At 33.4% G+C, this 25,802-nt stretch overlaps 1 protein-coding gene across 3 annotated transcripts in view; it reads left to right on the top strand.

Annotated features, from left to right (window-relative positions):
• Positions 1-25,802, top strand: part of LOC143232625 (kelch domain-containing protein 3) — a 69,942-nt gene that overhangs the window by 5,350 nt on the left and 38,790 nt on the right. For 2 of the 3 annotated variants that reach the window (XR_013017632.1, XM_076468271.1), the window contains exon 1: positions 21,904-22,221. Coding sequence is in view for 1 of the 3 variants with exons in the window: in XM_076468271.1 (XP_076324386.1) it covers positions 22,066-22,221 (156 nt within the window). In the remaining 2 variants the exon portion in view is untranslated. Of the gene's footprint in view, positions 1-3,129; positions 3,242-21,903; positions 22,222-25,802 lie in introns of those variants that run through there. The other variant, XM_076468272.1, reaches the window with a different exon arrangement.

Genomic DNA, 25,802 nt, shown 5'->3' with positions numbered 1-25,802 from the left:
TAATTATAACTGATTTTATTTGTTAAGCAAATTGATATATAGCCAAAGAAAAACCTAGTATTTTTTATATCAGGTAGCTTAGACTTAAATTCAAATAACATAAAAGTTTAAATAACATCAATTTATTTTGTAAAGTAAACTATTTAGTAATAAATTTATCTTACAAAGTGTGAAAACTATTAGGGGTAGATCAAGAATAAAACAAATTCTGTTTAGATAATGTTATTATGTTAACCTCTCAACAGTAACTGCAGTATTGTATCACTATTATAATGATGGATATGACACCATTTAACATTTTGAGAGTTAGCTGTATAATACTATAATCAAATTTTCATATTTTGTTATGTGAAAGGAGAGACTTCAACTTAATAATAATATATTTTGAATTAATCACTGTCACTCATCTGGTTATAATGTAATCAAGTCATACAGAGTTAAAATAACATTGTATTCTGTAAATGATTATCTCAATCAGGTTATAATTCAGCAATGTTAAAGCTTGTATCTTTATTTCTAGTAATGTGATTGATATGAAAATAAAATCAAACATTTTTAACTTTTTTATTTAAGGTAAATAATTAGTTATTTGCAGTGGTATTAAGAAAAACATTATGTTAAACAGGGTGTTCTCTGTTTTTTTTAAATTTCTCCTTGTACAACATTAAAGAATATAGTGATTAATTTCTGGGATTAAATGGATGGGTGAGGTCCTTCCCCTAGATTTGAATCTGCTCATACATTGAAAAGTAAGAATATTTATAAATTATAAAAGTGACTCAATGTAAAAAAAAAACAGTAAATTTACATATTAATACTTTAAGTAACCAGTGAGTTGATGGTAGTTGCTGTCAGACAGTTGCCTTCCCTCTAGACAGCAGCTCAAAATTAGTGACGGATATCCATGTGATGACAAAAACAGTATGAGCAAGCTCAGTTGCAATGGGAATCCAATATGAAACCCTCCTGTTGACTCCCTCAACCTCAATTATGTAGCTTTGTGCTTGACAACAAACATATATAATGGCAATGTTTTAACTACTTGAATTATTGGAATAATTGAAAACAGTAAAGAAATGGGAATTTATTTCTATTAGTTGAATTATAGTATACTACATCTTGTTTGGCACAAATAGCCTAGTAGTTTTATGTCAATAAATATGAAATACCTACCTACCTATTGATTGATCAGTTAGTTTACAATACATGGAGTATAATTGTTACTCTGAGGTGATCAGTTTTAGATTGATTAATATGTCCAGTTTTACCTCCAGATACTGTAACGATTAACTAAATGTAGTCCTTTTTACCATAAAAACAGCATATGCTATATCAGTATGCAAACTTGTTTACAACTGTACATCTAAACACAGAATAAAATCTGTAAAAGGTCAATGCTTGTAATACTTTTAATAAGTACCTCAAATTTAAATGCTTTGACTGTAAATGTTATCATCATATTATCTAAATGTACTTCCAAATCCAAGGATACTTTATTCAAGATCATAAAACAATGTTATTTGTGTAAGTAGAAGTCAGAAGTTTTATTTTTTTTCACTAGAGTTTGAAATTTATTTCTAATTTTTTTCAATGAGACCATTGCTTTATTGCATAAGTTCTTTTCAAAATTTTGAAACCTCAAATGTATCAATTTGTTTACTACATTATCCAGATCTTCCTGATTTAGAGAAATATTTGTAATCAGCTCTTCCTATACCACTGTGGGTCAGTGGTAAGTTTGTGGAGTTTGCAAAAATCTTAGGTTTGGTTCCAGTGGTGGATTTAGTGCAAATAACCTATAGTTAACACTAGAAACAACAGCAGTTCTTTCCAGAACCTTACACTGGTATTTTAAATCAATTTTAAAATTATTTAGTTGAAAAATAAGTTGCTGTCATGCAAAGTAACATAAAGGACTTAAAAATGCTTTTTTTTTTATCCAAATTTTTAAAAATTAAAAATCATGTTAATATAAATATATATTAGGTATGTGTGTAAAACAAAAACATAAGACATAAATACAAAGCATTGATTAGGTAATTTTTTTGTTTTATATGTACTTTTAACTGTTTTTGTGAAATGTTCCCATGTGAGGACCATGAAATAGGCTTTTTACTGAATTGCAGAGAAATTTACAAACATTGTTATATGACATTAGCAAAAGAAATAGATAAATTATACATTAACCTTAATAACATATTCCACTTTAACTTGAATCATCAGAAGAATTATTATTTATTTAAACTCAAAATGGGGATATATGGTATCCTTATTTTTTATTACAAAGCAGTTTGAAAAATCTTATGGGAAAATTAACTAACCAAATGTAATTAATTTCATCATGATTAGTTTCATGTAGATATTTAGCTCATCTTTTATTTTAATGGAAAAAGGGACTTATGTTCATGTTTTTGTTTCATTTCAAAAGACAAATATAAACATATAATTCTTAGAAGATAATTTATAAGTTTCAGATTAGAAATTTAGAGTATGAATTATAGATATTAGGAAGAATCATGCCAAACATACATGTTATCAGTTTATTTTTTATGCACTGCTATTTAAGTTTTGAAACATTATGAAAATGTTTTCTCATTAAGAATATACAAAAAATTATTATACATTGTTAGAAAAATGTTCAGACTTCACTAAGTAGTATTTCAAGAATGTTTATTGATATTTGATTGCTATGAGACAAAGTATATTTTTTATCTTTTTTATAACAGTTTTATTTTGTAAGAATTAAACTGGTGGGAAAAAGAAAAAAAGTGTTATTAATATCCAGTGTGTAACTAATTGATTTAATGTTGCACGCTTCAAAGCTTTTTTGGGTTTTTGAATAAATTGTTGATAGAGTGAAATTGATAATTTATTTTAGTTATTAGCACACCCTGGTGTTCAACATTTGAACAAACAGACATAGGATTAATAAGAATTTTCAATACATGTAAAAATTTAGTGGCTTAAACAGATTAAAAACAAAGATTTATGTTTACTAATAAACAAAATTTATATTGTAATGTACAAGTACAGTAATTGCTAATTTTAACAATTTGCATTAAATAATCTTTATAATATTAAAAAATTTTGTTTTACTTAATATATTCATCATTATTTTTTCATTTTTAGGTTTCATGAAAAAAAGCCAAAATTTTAAGTAAATGCCATTGAATGAAAACTGGAGGATATTATCCCTTTTATGTAGAATAAAGAGGAATGGATTATTAGCGTCTTGCCCAAGGTGAGTTTTATGTAATAAAAATATATACTAAGTTTTAACAAGAATAATCACAGATCTATTACTCATAATAAAATTTATTAACTTGTCTTCTCTCATAATACACTGAATATCAGTGTCAATACCCTTAAGTGGAACAGTTTTATTTGTATTTTATTCATGGTGCTACTATTTCCATTTCAGAAAACTGCTACACCATTTGAATTTATTAATAATTTTGTTTTGATTTCAACACTAAATTGGATGTATCATCAAGAATGCTAATTCCATTTGTAGCATAAAGACATCAAAGGAACAATTTCTAGACAAGATGAGTCATACAGCTCACTTCTGTCAAGTGATATTAATCTTTGACATCAAAATCTTAACTGTGCTTTTTATTTTGTATTGAATGAAACCTCTGAATAACATGCAGCTTGTAACAGATAATTACAGTTATTTACCTCAAGAGCTTTAGATGTTTTTAACCTTACACAACTGCTTTTATTTAATTGTATTGTTTTACTTCCCTTTGAACTGTGTCTAACTGCTGTGACAAGGACTAAATTACCCAGCTGGAGTATGGAGAGTTTATGGTGAAAAAAGTTTTATATTACTGATATCTAATTGTAAGTGCCTACTTTTGTATGTAATTGTAACCCTATTGTTCTGTTTATTATGTCTGTAGTCCAAAAAAATAATTTACACAGTTTTTAAATATAAATTTTAGAAATCCAAAAAATATATCACTTACTGGATCAAATTGTTCTAATTTATTTGGTTTTCTAATCAGGTTACAAACTTTTATTACTTCAGTGACCAGTATTTTCTCTCCAATGTTGTTGAGCTCTGTTGCTAAGTTACTGACTGTTACAGCTTAAATGTGTGGGGTAGGGGGGTACATAAGTCTATATATATACTTGTAATAAAGAATTACGTAATTAATCTCTAAATAAACAACATTTCTTCTTTTAAGTGGTATTTCCACATTGTGAATATATTTGATACAGAAATGTGAAGTTTTCCTAATTTTAAAAACTTCTCATCATTGGCATCTGGATGGAAAGAGAGAAGTGACTTCTCCCTTTTGGGAGTCTGGCTTGACCCCTGAATAACCTCAGTAGATGAATTTAAAATATTAACTGAGATTGGAAATGTAAGCTGCATCTCTTGTGATATTATCAATTTGAAATATGACCAAACTCTTATCAAACAGTATTAAATTACTAGAATTAGAATCTAAGTACTTTTTTAAAATTCATTTTCCATTTTACCTATTTTTTATTTTTTTTTATAGTTCATTAGTAACCTTTTCAAATGGTAGTGTTATAGCCTAAGACTTTGAAAGTAGAATGTCTTATGGCATTAATTATTTGGAATTTTTGGATCACACATCAGTATGAGCAGATTTTGATTCTACTTTAAAACCTAATAATTTTTTGGGTGATTTAGATATCTATGCAGTCTTCTATGTTATTTAAATCTTTCTTTTTTTGTGATATTTATAACAAATTTCACTGAAATTTGTACTTGTTTTAATTTTACCAATTTAATGATTTAGTTTTTTTAACAATCTGAAACCTTCAGAATATAAACCATTGATAGAAAAATTTGAGTCAAGGGATACTCTTATAAATTTAAATATGCTTGTCAAAAGTGGATAAGTTAGATAATTTGGAGGAAAGTTGCACTAAGACAGGTTTAATCTGCTATAACCCAAATGGTAATTTAAAATTGAGGTCAAATGAGAGATCTTTATTTGGCATTATGCTTTGGAAATTATTTTCACAAATTTCTGTTGATATACTGATCCGTGTAACAAAATTTGCCAACTTTAATATTTTTATTTCAGTTTTATGGTTAGAATATTTTTCTTGGAAATTCATGTTGTCCATGATGATTTGGGAGGACATCACCTGGCTACCAATTGACATCTCAGTGCATTGAGGTTTGACAACATGGCTTTTCTCTTCCTATGATTTTTCATGTTAAACTAATAAATACACAACCTAGCAGAGGAGAATTTACTATTGGCATACATCACCAACATGGCAAACATAAGCTGTTCAGTGTGTCTGTCTTTGAAAAATATCCTTGCAGATTGAAGATTAGGATAAAAAACAAATTAATTCAGATTGGAAACTTATCCATGTGGATGGAAGTACTTGTAAGTGAAAGAATGAACTATAAAATTGTCTGCAGCAGTCAGTTCAACTCTGTTAATTGAGGTTTATCAACCAGCAAGTGTGTGTTGTAAAAGAAATTGATTAAACTTGAGATATGCTGACATCCTTTTTAACTACTTGTATGCATTATGTTTCAGGTGATTATGGAACTAGTGGTATTTCTGAAATTTATTTTGCCAAACAGTTTGAAAAAAAAACAAAACCCTACAGTTACGACAGAAAGTGTTCGTACCCCTGCATCCTGAGTGGTTTTTTGCTCATAACTTTAAAAGTATCACGATTAGGCTAATAGAAGTATAATATATTATAAATCTCATACCAACACACATCTACATAAATTTGTATGCAAATTAAACGACAAATTGTTTATAAACAAATAACCAAACATAGGAGGAGCAAAAAGTGTTCGTACGTTTCAGAACGTGTGAAAAAACTTATATTCCCATAAAAATTTTGTTTAGTTTGGTGAATAAACTACATTATACCATTCCAGAACTAGACACTGGGTTCATGATTATTGGAATTTAGCCAGCAAAAAATGTACTTCCGGCAATTTAGCGCTGTCTCCGTCATTATCTGCTTGGTCATCATGGCGAACAGGAAACAACTGTCAGCGATTTTAAAAAACCGAATTATTGTGAAATACAAGTCTTGCGTGTCTCTTTCTGGTATTGCTACACAGCTTAATGTGCTGAAATCTACTGTTCAAAGCATAATTGCCAAGTTTAAGCTTACAGGATCAACTGCTAACCTCCCTCGTTCCGGACACCCCACCAAAATTCCAGAGAGAACCAAGAAGGTTCTCAGAGAAATTAGTAGGAACCCTCGTTTAACACGTAATGACATACAGAAACTGGTAAGGGAAACTGGGGTTGAAGTAACCACCTCTACAGTTATGAACAGTTTTGTAAGAAGGGGGAACGAAATCTTCCAAAGACCACCGTTCATACAGTTAAACACAGAGGTGGTTCAATCATGCTATGGGGTTCCTTCAGCTCTTCTGGTGTAGGCATTCTTCACTGTATCAATGGAATCATAAAAAAAGAAGAGTATGTTTGTATATTAGGCACTTATATCAAGAATGATGCTCAGAACTTGCAGCTTGGGTATTGTTGGATCTTCCAGCATGACAATGACCCTAAGCACACATCAAAATATGTGCAATCCTGGTTGCAGAAGAACCATATAAGCATTCTAGAGTGGCCATTGCAGTCACTAGATCTCAACCCAATTGAAAACGTTTGGCATGAGTTGAAGACAAGGTTTCATCAGCATCATCCAAAAAACTTGCTAAGAGTTGGAGGCTTCCTCTTACGAAGAATGGTAGAAAATACCAGTAGAGTACTGTCAAATGATCATGGAGGGCTATGAGGAGAGATTGCGCCAAGTAATTCACCTGAAAGGCTACACAACTGACCATTAAAGTAGATGCATGAACACATTCTGCCCCTCCTATGTTTGGTTATTTGTTTATAAACAGTTTATTTGTCATTCAATTTACATAAAAAGTTATGTTGATGTGTGTTAGTATAATATTTATAATATACTTTACTTTCATTATCCTAATTGTGATACTTTTTAAATTATGAGGAAAAAACTACTCATGACGCATGGGTGCGAACACTGTCTGTCTTAACTGTATGTGAACAATGTTATAATGTAATAATACTCAAAGTAACAGGGTAAGTACAAAAGATTTGAGTAACTTGGTATAAACAGTACTACAACATTTGAATCACACACACAACATATGACTGTAACCGACTTATGCAACCATAGTTATCATTGATTTACTTTTCATAACAAGAGAGTTAATAATAATTATTTTAAGCGAGATAGTTATGAAAAGTAAATCAATAAATGTTAAGTCATAAAATTAATAACACTTATACTGAACAGTATTGTATATCTATCAGACACCTTATACATTGAACTGGTGTTTAACGCTAACTTTCAACTTGCATTACCATGAAGAATATTAGGAAATACTAAGCCACTGAATGTTTCAGTGGTATATAAATTAATAATCCATTAATAACTTATTGTGTGGTGACTATTATGAACTGCTTAGCTGTTCTTGAGAGGTTTAAATTATCTTTATTTGGTTGAAAAACAGATGCGTATGTAACTATTATGAAAAATAATTCATGAGTGATGAGTTTGCATTGCCTGACTCCCAGGATAATAAGCTTTACCTTTATACTTTGTGTTGGACAATTTTGTGTGTTTTTTTGTGTTGGACAATTTTGTGTGTTTTTTTTTACATTTATCCTATTGCTAGAAGAAAATATCTGGTGGATATCTGTGGAGTGTTAGAAGCTTGTGAAAATTCTGAAGTACAGAAGTGTAGGGCATAGATATAAATATTTAGAAATGTTTATTTCTAAAACTTGACTCAAAACTATACGTATAAATTTAATTCACAAATCTTGACTCTTAGAGTACCAAGCATATTTAAATTAAAAGAAACTATTATATTTGTTTGATCTACAGTAGGAACCAAGTGAAGTTTGACTGCCAGCTTTAGAAAGAATATACAACATAAAAAGAGTTACTGATATATACTTAACATTTTTTCTTTAGTTCAGGGCAAAATCATTGTAAACCACAATTTCACAGAGATGCCAACCATTATGATTTTGGTGTATACATTATGACTATAAGCTCATACAGACAAATATTATGATTTGTCGCAACTCCCAAATTATTATATATTATATAGGCCTATAGAATAAAGTGATAGATTGTTCCCCCAGGGCTTGAAAGGGGTGAAAAGAAAATTTCTAGTGAGATACAAATAAATTTTAATAATAAATAAGACATAGTCCAAATGACTACTTGCAATAATTATGTTTGTGCTTGAAATAATAAAAAATATTTGTATCTCTGACATCTACCAATATTTTGTGTGCAGTGCTTCTCCATACTGGGTACGTGGGGGAATCCATAGTTATGTCATCAGTGCTTGTCAACCAATCAGCACTCGCGTAGATGGGTATTTCTCGTTTTCTAAGTGGCATAGAAACACCAATGCGATCATTCACAAAATGGAAAAAAAGAGGCCTTTTTTACCAGATTGTCTTGCTTCTGGCAAATCTAAAAGGACTAAAACTGTGAATCAAAAATTTAGGAGAGAGTATAGTGCAAAATATTCGGTCATTGCACCAAAAGTCAGTGACAGTCATGTGTTTTGTACAGTTTGCCACATCAATTTTTCTGTGGCGCATGGTGAGATAAATGATTGTTCCAGACATACAAAATCAGCATCTCACCAACAAAAGGCTGAGGCGAAGACAAAAATGATGCAGATAACATTTATGAGTAAGAATTCAGAATATAAAACCATGAATGCAGAAGTGATGTTCACGCAATTTCTCATTGCTCATAATTTACCCTTAGCTGTAGCCGATCATGCAGGACATCTATTCAGAAAAATGTTTCCAGACTGTGATATAGCAAAAAATTTAGCTGTGTTAGAACCAAAACTACAGTCATTGTACAAATGTTGGTTTGTGAAGATGACAAAATGATTTCAAGCATATTTACTAACAGTGTTTACAGTTTAGCCACCGATTGATCCACAGACATGGATGACTCAAAAATATATATATTTAAAATAAGGACTGTAATGAAAATAAACTATTTCAAACTGAATTGTTGTAAAGAACATTAATACTCAGTGTGTCAGGAGTTCATATGAAAATAAATTAGATTTATTATATATGCACATTTTGTTGCACTGTTGCATTTGACAGTTTAAAGTTAATTTTTTCAAATAATTTTTGAAACAAACTGCTAATTGGACAGTATATATGTGGAAAACACTAATTCATTAACACTCCTACGAAAATTGGGGCCTAATAGGCCCCAGAGCAACTTGAAAGGTTATTAATATTAGGCTAATAATTTTGTATTTAAATGAAATTGCCATTAACTGACCCTATCCCTATATATTTTAAGGAGCAATAATATTTTGACTTTTCAGACGTTTGCAAAATAATATTTAAAAAAATTTTTAAAACATCCACTAAGGGTATTTTGGGGCCTATTAGGCCCCAGATCAAAAAACATAAAAATGACTTTATTTATTTCCTGAATAATTCTAGAACAGGCCTGGGCAACCGAAAAAAAGCAAATTTAGTAAAAATATATTAATTTTACAACTTCTTTTCAAAAGATGGATATTTAGGATAATAACTCTACTCCAACAATAATTTTAGACGGTCCTGATTATTGCCTAGTTTGCCCACGCCTGTTCTAGAACATTCTAGAAACTTTACAGAAGTATTTAGAATAATCTAGAATATTCTAGAAGAATCCACAAATCCTATATATATAGGAGCTCAAATCTTCAAACTGTGTCAAAAATGATATCTCTTGATGAAGCTGTACATTTGCTGACAAAACCATCCGACGATGAAAGTGAACATGATAATGTCGAAGACTACTCTGAAAGTTGTGATGATGATCCTTCTGAAGCCGAAAATGATGAACAAATCGCGCCGTACCCTTCTGAAAGTGAAGAAAGTAATCAAGAAGATCTTACTACGATGCCAGTGAACGAACTTTTGTCCAAAGATAAGAATTTTAGTTATTCAACAACACCTTCAAGGATCAACAGGAGAACTGCAGCTCTCAATATATTCAATGGGAACCCAGGCATTACAAGGCAAGCTGCTCCAAGAGTCTTTACACCATTCGAAACATTCAAAATTTTCATTTCTGATAATATGATGGAACAGATCATTCACTCAACAAACACCGTCATGAAAGAACCAATTTTTGAAGAAGACCTCTGGAAATGGATCGCAGCTAATCTTTTCCTTGGAATAAGCAAATCCAAAAATGCATCAATAGACGAAATGTTTTCAACTGAATTCGGTTTGCCATTTTTGCGAAAACTGATTACACAAGACAAATTCAAAAAAATGTGCTCAAAAATCAGATTTGACATCCACTCTCAAAGAAATAGAGAAATCAAAGATGCTGCCATCTCTGGAGTCTGGAATTTTTTCATTGAAAATTGCAAAAACAGTTACAACCCAAGCGAATACCTGACAGTGGATGAACAACTATGTAACTTCAAAGGAAGAGTTGGCTTCAGAACATACATTCCGACAAAGCCAGGCAAATACGGAATAAAGGTTTGGTGCCTAACAGATCCAAAGACAAGTTACCTCCTCAACGCTCAAATTTATACTGGAAAGGTTGGAAATATGACAAACAAATCAAGGAGAAAGAATAGTCAGAGGGCTGAGTCAGCCATTTCTTGGAAAAGGAAGGACAATAACGACAGATAATTTCTTCACAACAATGACACTTGCCAAGTACCTACAAACAAAAAGAACAGGACTTGTTGGAACCATACGGAAATCAAGAACCTTCCTGCCTCCTGAAATAAATGCAAAATCTAGAGAGTTATCACCAAAGTTTTTCTACCATGACAACATCATTCTTCTCAGGCACTCGGACAAACCAGGAAAATATGTGCTACTACTGAGTTCTCACCATCAGTCTGGTGATGTAGAAGAGAATTGAAAGCCCAAATTCGTCAATCTTTACAATGCAACGAAGGCAGGTGTCGACACTCTCGATCAACTGGTGAGATATTATACAACAAAGAGGCGATCAAAGCGCTGGTCAGTCTGCATATTCTATAACACTAGATCTTGCTGCGTACAATGCTTTCGTTCTATACTCGACAAAACATCCAGAATTTCTTCGTCAACATAAATCAAGAGCCAGAAGAGAATTTATACGGCAATTGGTGCTTGAAATCAAAGAAATTTACTGCAAAGATAATGACAAAACAACCTCATGTGAACTGCCTGCAAAGAGGGCAAAAAGAGGACGATGCCATTTGTGCGGCAGATCAAAAGATAGACAGTCGAAAATTGTTTGCTCAAATTGTAAAAAAAATGTTTGTCAGAGCCATTCTAAAGTTGTTTGTAATGAATGTTGCTAAATCACTGTGTTTCTATTGGAAAAATATATAGGGCCTGATAGGCCCCAAAATCACTTTAGTGGATGTAAATATTTTTTTCGTTGGAGTGTTAATCTCATTTTCAATGTGTTTTTCAAAATATCTGATAGCTACTATGTAACAATACCCTGCTTTATTAGCTTCAGATGTCTTAAAAGTGTAAATTGTCTTCTAATGTATTACTGGGTTCATCCTCATTGTATTTTCAAAAAATTTTAAATAAAGGTACTTAAGCTATTTTACTTGAAATTATTGTTGTACACTTTTTAGTTAGTCACTGTATTCAGTAACTGAGTTTCAGGCTCTTTCAAATTGTAATATGTAACATTATAAATTGGAGGCTTGTCTGAGATAAATGATAATATGCAACAACATTAATAATCAAATGTTAAGTATAAAGCTACTATTTTTTAAAAACATAGTATTTTAAAATCTGTTGCACCAAGTACATTAACATTGGATTTTGTAAGCTTCTCATCTCTTTGTCAGAAAAAAATGCATTACAATTATTATTTTGTGTAAAGTGTGTGACTTGGGTTGGTAAATAAATTGGTGTCTGACTCCTTAGCCACCTGACATACAGAAATTGGCAACTTTCTTTGCTTTCATTCATAGGTACATTATGTTGAATTAATGATAAACTTTTTTTCAGCTGGTACAGGAATCACAGCTTGTGTGACTTAATTTAGGAAGTCCTTCATAACTGAAGGGCTTTTTGATGAATTCCATGTACACTTAGGGCTTTATTCTATGTTTGATCTCATTTACTCATTTGTTAAAGTTTTAGAGTTAAAATGTTAATGATTTTACATATGTCTGATATCAATGCCCTGTAAACATTTTTTACCAGTAACTACAACATTGCCATCTCCATTTCTTCAGTCATACTCTTTGATGGGTCAACCAGTTGTGTGTGATTTGACCACATGGTATTATATTTAGCTGCTTTTTTATGGCCTTGATTTTCTAATACTTTTGTGAAACATGTTTAATATGTGGCATTGTCTGATCAGTCTCGTCTCTCGTGCAATCTTTTAGTTTCATTTTGTTCCACACCTAGTGACTTCTATCACTGGCAACTGATAGTCAATGAACATTGTTTGAGGATGGCTTATTCCTCATCATGTACACCGGTGAACTACTGACAGATATCTGGTTATCTCGCATCAGTTTCTTCTCTCTTTCACATTGTCTTTCCGTATAACATTTTATTTTATTTTTGAAAATAATTATGTAACTTGGTTTACTATTTCCATCATTTTGTCAATTTTGGACTTCTGGAAATTTTGATGTGAAATGCCTTTTATAAAAGCGGTAAGATATACTTCCTTTCATGTTAGTTTCTGTTTTGGTTTTATTGTGTCTAAAATATTGTAAATGTATCCAACAGTATATTTTCAATAACACTAATATTTGGCTTTCTGTTCAACTACGAACATACCAACTTGCACCACATGGAAGTTAAATAACAGCAGTCAGTTATTGAAATTCAGATCTTAGCACATTGAATTTGGTAGTAATTAGTGAGAATTAAAAAACAACAACATTTGCATTCCAAATAACAATGACTGTACTCTGTGTTATGTACATTTACATGAAATAAAATAAGTTTTTACCAATTTTTGCCACTTTCATTATTTGTAGAAGAAGAGCTTGTTACAAGGTTCATTCAGTCTTAGCATGATTGTAATAACAGTTCATTAAGACTTCTGGTCACAAAAACCAGACCCCTCTAAGTATTGTGCCTAATTTTCAAATGTTATATTTCAAAGAGTACTGATTGGTAGAAATCAACTACTTATTTCTACTCTTCAGAATCTTTTTTCAAGATTTTAAATCTATGAAGTATTAAAAGAGGCACAGTTGAATGTAAATCCAAAGGTAAACAACATCTACAAATACCACAAGTGAATCAGTCTCCTTTCTTTCTGTGTCTGTTTTCCTGATAAGGCACTTTCAGATTTCACTTATGAGTATATTTTTTCAGTCACAAGAAGAAGGGTTTTTAGACTGTATTATTGAATTACAGTTACGTAGTTTGGCACCTCCAATCTATTTTTCAGCTCTGACATTTTATTCCTAAATTTGGGCTGGTTTTTCACAACGAGTCTTAAGACGTTTAGTACTATGAATGAGATGAAGTTAATAACCTCTTCTTTTGCAACAGTATTAGCAGTTTCAAGTGATCATCTGTAAAACATTCACAGCAATGTGAGTATTAAATATACAGCATCACATACCTCAAATTGCTGATTTCTTGGTTTTTACTTTCGTCTGGCCTAACTTTCTCATCTGTTAATACAATCTCTAACATACTGTGAAAGTAAATACTGGAAAGTATGAAAGAAAGAAATACAATTGGATTTTATTGTTACCAATAAAAAATGCTTAATTTTACATATCCAGTTAGATTTAACTTTTTTAATATTAATCAATTATTGATATCTGTTATTATCTTTACCTTTTGAAGTAGTTACATAGCCATGAAAATAGCATAAATAAAGTTTATGTAACATAAGCAACTAATGAACAGTAAAAGCACCAACTAGTATAAGTGTAATTTGCACTCATATTTTAGGCCTATACTGAAATCATCAATACTTTTTCAGCCATATTTTTGGTAAATCAATTTTGATTGTAATTATCACTTGTTTTCAAATTTAATTTCTTGTATATGTTATTGAGCAACAATTAGTGTACTCATACGTACAAATAAGAAATGTTTTGTTTCATATCAGTGGTTTGTCTTTGCAATACTCCTAGATTACCATACCCATTAACTCAAAATATTCTTAAACACGTTACTGCTGAGGATACATTTCTGCATATTTAGCATTCTTTCATGCATGATCACAATGCACATGTACAGATGTAAAAACTACATGTTTTAGATGTGTTATTATTACCATTCTTTAAATTTAAAATGCAATTATGTACTGCATTGAAACTGTTATCTGCACATCTCATAGAAGAATATTTGTCTAACTTTCAAATAAATATAGTATTATTCAAAAACATTGTTAGGAATTATCGGAACATCAAAAGAAGTTATAAAAGAAATCCCAAGTTTGTTGAATGTTCGTAAGTTTTGTAGGCTTCTTTTTTTTTACTTCACAAACTCTGTTGAGACTACCACTTCATAATTTGAAATTGCATTTTCATAATTTAAGGTAGTGTCATAACCACTAACAATATTATTTCATCAGTAAAATCTTTACACCCTTTGTCATAGCTTCCATCAGTGATGAGTAATTGGGTCAGATCAATGTTCTGGTAGCTCTGTATGTAACACAAGTGATATTTGCTTCTTACAGATTTTTATCTACAGTATACCAGTCTCACTAAATCATTCTCTTATCTCACTACCAAAGTCATTTTTACTCTGTCCTTATGATTGTCCCTTGGTGTGGATTCCTGCACATAGTGAGAGAAACTCCCAGAGAAGGTTTTGTTCTTTCAATTTACCTCCTCTGGGATCTAAACATCCACTTTTGTTTGCTGTGCGTGGTAACTCATGAAGAGGAGGAGAGGATCCTGGTGGTTGAAGGATCCAACCCAAACACACCACTTTGGCCTTGAATTCTTGTAGACAGGTGGCCTTGGGGTGGTCCCCTTTGGTCAGTCGGCTGGTCCTTTTGGGCTGGGGTCAACCAAGTAACAGTGTTGGATGTTCTCAACAAGTGTTGTGGACATTATGTCTGATGCTGTTGTTTGGATATAGTGCTTACAAAACCCTGACATTACTGCAGTGTCCTTGTTTGGCATTGTAGTGCATCCCCTCATAGGGCTCCATTTTTTATTATGGATCCTGCAAATAAAAACTTAAATAAAATAGTGAAAAAACAGTCCATTGATAAACAGCCATGTCTTGAAAATTCTGAACTGCAATCTACATCTGTACCACCTGTTGTACCTCATTTTCTTATACTACATTTTCTTTCAGACAAACCTTTAAGGCAGATGTCTCCCTTTTTCATTCAGAAGGGACTAGAGGGACTTGCTGGCTCTCCAAATTCAGAAAGTTTTGCGCTTATGACATATTGGTGTAAATATCCACATCTCAACCCAGTGAACTTCTCTTGCATTCAAAGGCGATTGAGCATATACCTATTGAGGTTACACCTCATGCTTTTTTGAATTCATCATGAGGAGTTATTGTTGAGAGTCAGAGTTTCTCGTTGGTTTCTCCACCCAAAGAGTTTCTGCAGTGAGGCATATCTCCACTCGCAAAGATGGAATTATGATGTTGACAAATGTCCTCATTCTAACATTTATATCACTGTGTTCACACCTGACACCATCAAGGGAGGTTATCTTGATTGCAGGGTTTCGCCATACATTTCAAACCCTCTCGGATGTTGCCAGGGTCAGCGGTTCGGTCACTCAAAGACATCATGTCATGGTTCCTTGACGTGCGCTTGTTGATGTGGCAAGGACCATGATGCCTATGAGTGTGAAACAGACCCTCATTGCATCAATTGTAATGGCTTTTGCCCATTCTACTTTCATTCTTGCCCTAAATAGTTGGAAGAAAAAGAGGTGCATTTGAAAATGATTCAAAACATTACTTACCCTGAGGTTCAAAAGTTGCTGCTCACCACATCGTCTTGAATATGTGCTGCTGCAATTTGTCCCACTACTACAATGGGAGTGCACAGAGATCTATCTGTGCCTCCAAAAGAATCATTCTCAAACCAAATGAAAATCTTTTGACCTTCATGGTGAAAAAGCCTTTGAATCAATGTCAACAGCCATCTCTGTCCATAACATACATTCTAGCAAACTTCAAAATCCAACTTTCTTTGATTCTGGTTATGGGCATTTCCTCGGGTACATCTTCTTCTCCCACCCCAAGATGCAAAACAATCATTTGTTCATGTCCTCAGTTGCTGGAATTCTTTTCCAACAACAAAGACCTGTCCAATTGATCCAGGGCAGGATCCATGGAGGTCAGTAGAACTTCCTCAAATATAGACAATAAAGAAAAAAGATGTGGTCATAAACAGAAGGGCTCTCCACCCAGTTCACCTACACATAAATAAAAATGGCCACCTTGATATAATGGAACTGTTAAGGTTTACATTCTAATCTGGATGACATCAAAGCACTGATTGCTTCCTAATATTCTGTATGTCTTTCCTTATAGGAAATATTTCTGAAACCTGCCAATACAGTCACCTTTCTGCAGTTTTCTTTGTACAGAAATGACAGACTGTGTGGTGGTCGAGTACATGGAGGGGTGGCACTGTTGGTTGATCAGCATCTGCTCACCCTGTCTTTGCCACTCGACACACCCTTGGAGGCCGTAGCCATCCATGTTTCTTTGGGTTGTACCATCACTCTTTATTCTCTTTACCTGTTGCCTGGAGAGACCTATGATCAATCAGACCTTGATGCTCTCATTGAACAGTTGCTGTCTCCCTTTTTAATCCTGGGAGAGTTTAATGGATATCATCATCTCCGGGGAAGTGCTAATATTGATGGTAGGGGTCGCATCGTAGAGCATGTGCTCTCTGATCACAACCTTTCTCTTTTCAATACTATTTATTTTCATGCACCTAGTCAATCCTTTACTGTTTACTACCCTTCCCTATTCTCCTACTTTTCATGGAGGGTTGACAATAACCCAAGAGGCAGTGATCATTTTCCTACAATTTTGAGAGACTAGCCACCTGACCCGCATGCCCCGGTGGAAGTTGGATCAAGAAAGCTGGCCCTCTTTCACTGCTCTTGCAGAACTTGATCCTGCCATCCTTTGTAAGCCATCAATAGATGACTGTGTGGCAGCAGTAACTAACTGTATTATACAGGCAACTGCTCAGTGTATTCCTAAAACCTCAACTCATTTTCCATGATATCCTTGTCTGTGGTAGAATCCTGCCTGCCACATGGCATGGAAGGCTCAAAAACTGTCCTGGGATACTTTTCGTAGCTGGTGACACTCTTGCACCTCATTGTTTTCCAGCAGGCCCATGCACATGCTTGGGGGTAAGACATCAAAGCCAGAAGGATTCTTGGATTAAGTTCACAATCAGCATATCTTCTATCACCAGTTCCAAAGTCATATGAGACAAGATTCGAAAGGTCAGTGAGCAATATAATGCTGTCCCCCTCTCAATCTTGCTCTCTGACCAGGAAGTAGCTGATACCCAGATCATCGCTTAATTTCTAGGTGAAAGCTTTTGCCAGTTATTTAACACTTCTGCTTCATCCTCCACCTTCTTAGCCATCAAGACTCAGGCAGAGCAACCATCTATTTCCTTTTGAGCTGATTGTCTCTGACTACGATCGTCTCTTTACACTGGTGGGACTCAGACTGGTCCTTCACTGGTCTGGCAGTACATTAGACCTGATGATATATACTATGAAATGCTGTGCCATCAATCTCCTGCTTCTCTTCTGATTGTTTTTAACTGTATCAGGCAAGAGAATGTTTTTCTTGATGTGTGGCACCAGCTTATTGTCCTATATTTCTCTAAACCTGGGAAGAATTCCAATATTCCTTCAAACTACCATCCAATTTCTTTGATGAGCTGTCTCTGGAAGACCTTAGAGAGATTGGTTAATGCTTGTCTTGTTTGGTTCCTCAAATCAAACAACCTTTTCTCACCCACCCAATGCAGGCTCCAATGACATTGCTCCACCATGGACCACCTGATTTGACTTGGATCATCAGTCAGAGAATCCTTTCTCAAACGACAATATCTTGTATCAATATTCTTTGACATTGAGAGGGCTTATGATACAACATGGAGGTATGGCATTTTGTGAGACCTTCATTTATATGGGTAATGTGGTTATTTGCTCATTTTTATTAAAACCTTTTTAATGGATGGACGATTCCAAGTTCATGTGGGTTTGACACTTTCCTGTTCTTTTCTACAAGAACTTGGAGTCCCTTGGGGCTGTGTCTTGAGCATCACACTTTTTAGTATAAAGATTAATACCATCACTGATCAACTCCCTCTTACTGTTGCTAATGGGCTCTATGTCAACGTCTAACACATCTCATGTCAGTCATCGAACATGAGGTATATTGAGTGGCAGCTACAGACTTCCCTCTGTTGTTTACTGAAGTGGACCACAGCAAACAGTTTTAACTTCTCTTTATCTAAAACCATTTGCATGCACTTTTGCCACCAACAGGTTATTCACCCTGATCCTGAACTCTGTATTGGTAAAGTTGAGCCACTTGTGGTCCCTGAGACAAAGTTCTTGGGGCTTATCTTTGACTGTATGCTGACCTTTATACCACACATCAAGCAGCTCTGGGTCAAATGTACAAGAGCACTGAATATCTTTCATGTCCTCTTTTTCATCACGTGGGGAGCGGATTGATGTTTTATGCTCTTATTCGATCGAAACTAGACTATGGATCACTGGAGTATGGCTCTGCCAGGACTTTAGCTCTGCACTGGGGCTTTCTGCACTTTCCTAGTTTGGAGCTTATACATAGTCTTATGAACCTCCTCTGTACCTCTGCCGTTTGCAACTATCTTTACTGTATGCTTCAAAACTTTGTTCCTTACCAAAGCATCCCACCTGGGGTTGTGTTTTCCTTTCTCAGTTGGCCATACTTTTTCAGAACAGACAATCTGCCATTGCTCCTTTTGGCCTTTGTATCCAGGTGCAGTTGAATGAATTGGTTCTGTCCTTGGATAGCATTGCTGTAACCACTGGTCAGCCCATCCCACGATGGCTTATTGCAGTCCCCAAATGTGACCTCTCTTTAGTCATCTGAGAAAAGCAGACACTCCTGATTGGAAATACTTTCTGTTATTTGCAGAACATTTTTTTAACCATCCTTCCTCTTCTATTTATATGGATGGTTTGAAATCAGGTGACTCTGTGGGCTCTAACATGGTTTGTTGTGGTTTGGTGGTTGCATGTAGAACCCCCTCTATAGCTTCTGTGTTTACTACTGAACAGTATGCCATTTTTCTTGCCCTGGATCACATAGAAGCTTAGAAGTACTCAAATTGCACCATTTTACTGACTCGCTTAGTTCTCTACTAGCCCTGGAATTGTTTCACGTAAGTTCTCACCATGTTCTCTCTGATATTCAAAACTGATTGGCCCATTTCTCTTTAACATCTATTTTTATCCAGCTTTCCTATATACCAGACCACATTGGTATTCCCGTGAATGAGTTTGCCATCACTTCAGCTAAATCTCTCTGCTCTGGTACTATCACTGCTGGTACTATCACAGGACTAAAGTCCTGTATTCAAAGCTTAGCTCCATGCCAGCTGGCGGTCGACTTGGAGGGGGCAACGTGAAAGCAAGCTTTTCCAAATAAAACCCTCTATTGGACTTTGTCCATCTTGCTTTTGTAAGGATCAGAAAGAGGAAATTGTTTTAACTAGACTATGCATTGGTCACAGTTTTTAACTCATTGTTTTCTTTTATCTTGTACTGATGCACCAATGTGCAGTCTGTGTAACACTCAGATCACAATAAGCTGCATTTTACTATTTTGCCATCGTTATGACTCTCAACCACAGCACCATCTTAAACGTTTTGTCCAAAGATTTATCTATAACGTTAGACAGTGTTATTGGCGATGGTGAAACTGTCCACCTTGGACATGTTTTTAGGGGTCATTAATCCTTTTAATGCTATTTAAGTTGTTTTTTTTTTAAATTTATACATTAGGCATTTTTAAGGTGATTCCCTTTTAAGAATCAAAGTACATCTAGTTTGATTTGAAATTAGAAAATGGCTGTAACATCAAATAACTTGAAACCAGGGCTGGAAAGGCTAATTTCAGGTGACTAATGCTGTTTTTTGAAGTTCCCTATTAGTCATCCTGGCAAGTTATGATAATTAGTTATGCTACAGATAGTCGTTTACAACTTGTATTACTCTAGTTAATCTATCGCTGCTGTAGACTTGATATAAAAATTGGATTTAATGCTATTTATGTTTTAATTCAAAAATTAAACTTCGTTTTATTTTATCTTGATTCCTTTTTATGAATGTTGATAAATTAACTTTAATTTCAACCTTTTACAGGATGTTTGTTGCAAATAACCTAGTTGCTTTGTGCCATTAAACACCAAACCAACAGACTATTATTTGGAACTTCATTCACTTGTGGATACTTTTGTGGTATTCATACTCTCAATTGCTCTGGAATCAGATTTTGGTTTGTTTTTGAACTATATTTGTAGCACATCTAATCAAAACATCTAGAAAAAGTGTATGTATACTTTGAAGTACCAACAGCTTGCTTTTTTTCTTCACATGATTAATTTAAGGAATTGACCATGGACTGGGTATCTAGAATCAAGAAGTTATCTTTGTGTCTCTAACTTGAACAAAGGACAGGTTTTGTCTTCATTTACCTTTGGTGTACAAGTTTTTTGTTTTTTTTTATCTTTGTCACTTTATCTAAGTGATAATTTTATTTGGTAACTTTGGAAAACACTTCCATCATCAATCCTCTCACAAGCTTTGAATAAGGATGCCCTCCTGGTTTACACAGAGAATATCCCAGAGTATACATTCACTTTCCTGCCTCTGGATATTGAACTTGGATTGGAAGATGGGATAGTGTTCTGCATGACTGAATGCTCTTCTGCTACACTTTAGTAATATCTGTATCCTGGTTGCTTTGAATTTTCATGACGGACAGAGCACAAATAACTCATTGTGTAGCTTTGCGATAAAAAACAACCATAATAATGCTCTAATAGAATAGCTAAAGACAACTGTGTATCTTGGGGTACGTACTACGTTGACTGACGTGGCAATTGGCATTCGTCGGCTTGTTGCCATGTTGAATATTGAAATGAATCTGTTGGGTTACTGTAATCAAATAGTAGTACTTATACACCAGATCTCAAACGTTCAATACAACTTTTTGGGCAATGGGATGCGAACCATATTCTACCTATTCATTATTAGGTATAGCTAGAGCAGATGGTCCTTGTGTAGGTTTGCATGAATATCTGTAACAAACAAAAATATTTTATTAATATACCAGTTGTTACTAAATACTGTTTTGTGCATATAACTGTTTATATTTTTTGTATGAATCGTACATATTGTGTATTATAATTTGTTGACATGCCTCTTATCTGTTCATAGCAATAACAATAATAAAATTAATTTATCAGGCCAACATATTTTAATATAACTTAGTTTAAAATCTTCATAAACAATTGAATTTTCTAGCTTTAATTCTGAGGTTACTGAAAAAAAAAATCGCGACCTATAATTTGGGATATGGGTGCTTTGTTATAGTGACACTCATATCGCGCTATTCGATTAGAGAGCCTACAAATTGGCGGTGTTTTTATTAACTATCTAGCTGACTGTTTCTGACCTGTCACTTGAAAATTATGGATGGCTAGTGCATATAGGTTTTGATTAATTTTATTTGAGATTAATCATACAACAATACCCTAGCTGCCGTCGTTACCTCACATAACCGCCAGTTTCAGAATTGGGTTTCAAGTTTATAAGGTCAGTTCACGAAACGTTTGAAATAATATATTGAGGACTAGGTGGCTGTTGAAACAGAACCAAAACCGCTGATAAACTCGTGCGCACGGCGTTGCTGAACTCTGTGCGAAGGGAAATCCAGTTCTTGGTTTGAGTTTTAGTCGCTTCCTGATACAATATTTAAACTGACTGAAACAAAAAAGTTGGAAAACTAATTTGTTTCGGTAAAAATGTCTTCAACGCTAAAGTTTTCTTTGACTTCCTCCCTAGAAGTTTTTCAGTACTTGTACGATTATTGTGTGCAACTGTACAAAGGACAAAATGTGCAGGTTCCGAAAAGGACTCATTCTCTGGTATGCGACAGACAAGCTAGTAATATTCAGAAAGTGAGTATACATTCATGTGTTTGTTTGGTGAGACAAACGTTTAAAATGTTTGTATATTAGTCATACATTTACTTAAATGTTTCAGTATTTACTTCATGAACAACCAATAAAAAATACTAAATATAAATAATCACATTTTATTCAGTCGAACAAGCGTCAAAATGATACGTACATATAATCCCACATTGTAACTTGTACTCTGGGATCTTTTTTGTTGATGCAGCGTTTTTTAATTTGCTTTTGTTTCGGCTCGTTTTTGGCTGATACATTTCTGAAGATTAATTAGATTGTGTAATGGTTGTAATCGTGATATTTTGTTTGTTGGTCAGTCGCAAGAAGAAATATAAATTTTATTCTTGTTTAAAAGTAAGTGGTTATCTGCTAAAATTTACTTACTTTTATAGATCATAAATAATGATAAATCCACATGTTATTTTTGTTATTGTAATTGTTTCAGTGTGTTTTACTAGATAAATGTGGGCCAGGTGGTTAAGGAACTCGATTCGTAATCTCAGGGTCGCAGGTTCGAATCCCCGTCACACCAAACATGCTCGCCCTTTCAGCTGTGGGGGTGTTATAATGTAAATGGCAATCCCACTATACGTTGGTAAAAGAGTTGGCGGTGGGTGGTGATGACTAGTTGCCTTCCCTGCAGTCTTACACTGCTAAATTAGGGACGGCTAGCGCAGATAGCCCTCATGTTGGTTTGCGCCAAATTAAAAAAAAACCAAACCAAATTAGTTAAATAACCCAAAAAGATATTTTGCTATCTTAAATACCAAAAACAATTAGCATTTCCAGTTGTAATAAAAACTGACATTAAAATATAAATAATATTTAGTATTTTCTTCCAGAGTATATACTGTTAGACAAATATTTACCTGTTTTTTTTTGTTTACTTTTGTTTGAACTGTATTGAACTAACTGTTCAGACTGAATAAAAAAATAAAAAAACATCGTAAGAGTTATTCGTTTTCCAGTACATGTAATAGTCTTGCTGTTTGTCTTCTAGTAAAATGAGACGATAAAACGTTATCATGGGTTATGATAATTTGTGTATTAAATTAAACAAGGCATACTAGTACTCGATATATACTCCCCTTACACCTAATCCCCAGCAATAAAGCAAAATTACCCGAGCTTGAAGTTGTTAAAATTATAGTGACACTTTAAATTTTATTGTTACAACTTGTTTATTATATTTATTGAAAAACCCACTTTAACAGGACTGAAAAATAAGAGAAAAACATGAAATGATTAGTTTGTAAATAAATTTAATTATTCAGCAGAGGTTGTTTTAGGGTATTTTGGAGGCCATGTATTTGTTCTTTGGAGATATTGTTTTATTTGGGGCACAAGTCAATGTGTGTAGTTTAGCAGTTAAGGTGTTTCTTATTTCTGCTGTTTGGTAATGTGTATGGATTGGTGTTGTTACTCAGTCTCTTAGCTGTGTGCATATGATTGATAGGGGTCAGTTTTGGTTATCTGAGGGCCATGGGCAGGACTGTTTTGCTAGAGGTGTAGTGATTTAAGGATATTGTAAGTTATTTGAGAGCCGTCTTTTATTAGGGGAGACACATACACGTTTTTGTGATAGCATTAGATCTGCATCCTTTATTGTTTCCCGTTATAAGTTTTAAATGGTGAATTTTTTCGCTAATATATTTAATGTTTTTAAAAGGTTACTTCCAGGAGAGTGGTGTGTCAAAAGTTATTCCTAGAATTTTCTCATGAGGACATATCTTTAATTCATTATTTCCTAGTTTAAGTTTTACTTTATGTAGTTTTGTTTAAGCTATATCTGAATGTAATGCCAGTAATTTGTTATTGTTTTGTTTTGTGGAGTTCGTCGGTCGTTACATCAATTTAGGATTGCATTCTAGGATATTTGTGTTGTGTTACTTGCTGTTTATATGTTGCGTGATACTTCATATGTTATTGGCATGTTTACGTTGTTTTCCTTTTATTGCTGAATACTACGAGGGGCCTCGAACTTTGTGTTTTGTCTTGGGGCATTGAATTGGCTAAGACCGGTTTTAACTATTGGAATATGTTTATATTTTTAGCGATTTTTAATTTAATAAACATAAGAGCTTCGATGTACGTATAACCATTATAACGGTTTGTATGAATTTTTCGTATTTTGAGGGAAAGTAGTTGTCTGAAGAATTATATTCCTGTCTGAAAAGTTATTTCTCTGTTTTTCACCTGCTGTGAATATATAAACACAGATAGTCTTATCAATGTTAATATGGTTAGTTAGCTTAATAAATATCTTATTGCCCTTAGTAATGAATAAAGCTTTTGAAGGAGACTCTCCCACAAAGTTTTACTTTAGTAACAAATCTCCTTATACACTACATCATTTCAGTAATAATGACAAGGTATTGTAACTGTGTTAATGTTTTTTGTTTTTTTTTTAGTTATGGACGATTTTGCACATAAGTAAAGAAAAACATTCAAAAAAGGAACTAAGTGTAGGGATAACTAAAACTAATATTTCACAAACAAGACAGTGGCGATGGCATTTACGTATAATAACACAAACACAGTGTTGTAGTGTTAACTTACTAAACTTGAATAAATTAATCATAAAACTCGATTATGATTGAATATATCCATACACACACTGCTATATGTTAATCATTGTCTGTGTTATAATGTAGGGATCATATAAATGTCATCCCTACATTTACTTCTATTTTGAAGTGTCTTCACTTGTTTATCTCAACGCAGTGTTTCAATATACAGAGAAAGGCTGTACTTATAACCGAGCCCTAAATACAATGAAATTTCAATTGTAATATTTACTGTTTATCTATTATTGGCTAGTGATTTCTGTTTTATTTCGTTCTGGAGCGTTTGAAAAGAACATCAAAGAAAGCTAACATGAAGTGTTAATGATAACATTGTTTATACTGGATATTGAGTATAAAAGATCATTCAGTTTAAGAGTTAATGTTTAATTTATGTAGTGATATAATATTCACTTATTATTTAGTTTACGTGACAGAAGTGTGAAATGTTTATTTTAAAAGTTCTAGTTACTACATGTTTCTTTACGTCACTGTACGAGTCGTAGTTGCACTGGGCTTTTGTAATTGTTCTTACTTGAGAGTGAGATACTTCTATATTTTACAATTTGTTATATATACGTGCAGATACTGAAAGCAAGTAAAGTTAGTGAAAGTGGAGTTTAGACTGTGTGATTTGTCAGCTTAGCCATAACTGGCGATTTCTAAAGCGTTTTACTTTATGATGACAGGAGAGAATAAATTTCTATTCAAAGAGTGTTTTGAAGTAATTGAACCCGCGTGTGTAGATTTTCGTAAAAGAAAATCATTTAAAGCTCTGAATACGATTGTGGCAACTCACAGGCTAATGTAAATTTATTACTGATTGTAATGTGATAATAAAGGAGAGAATAAATAATATATCATGTCAAAAATTGTTTTGAAGTAATTTAACCCTCATGTGGACTTTGACAAAAAAAGAGAGAAATCATTCAAAGCTTTGGATACAAATGTAATAACCAATAATGTAATTTTTTTTTGTTTTTACATACATTTTACTCATTTTGA

The sequence above is a fragment of the Tachypleus tridentatus genome, chromosome 11 (genome assembly GCF_004210375.1).
Source record: "Tachypleus tridentatus isolate NWPU-2018 chromosome 11, ASM421037v1, whole genome shotgun sequence".
NCBI lineage: Eukaryota > Metazoa > Arthropoda > Merostomata > Xiphosura > Limulidae > Tachypleus > Tachypleus tridentatus.
Note: the sequence above shows the minus strand (reverse complement) of the source record. Positions and strands in the feature narration are given on the sequence as shown.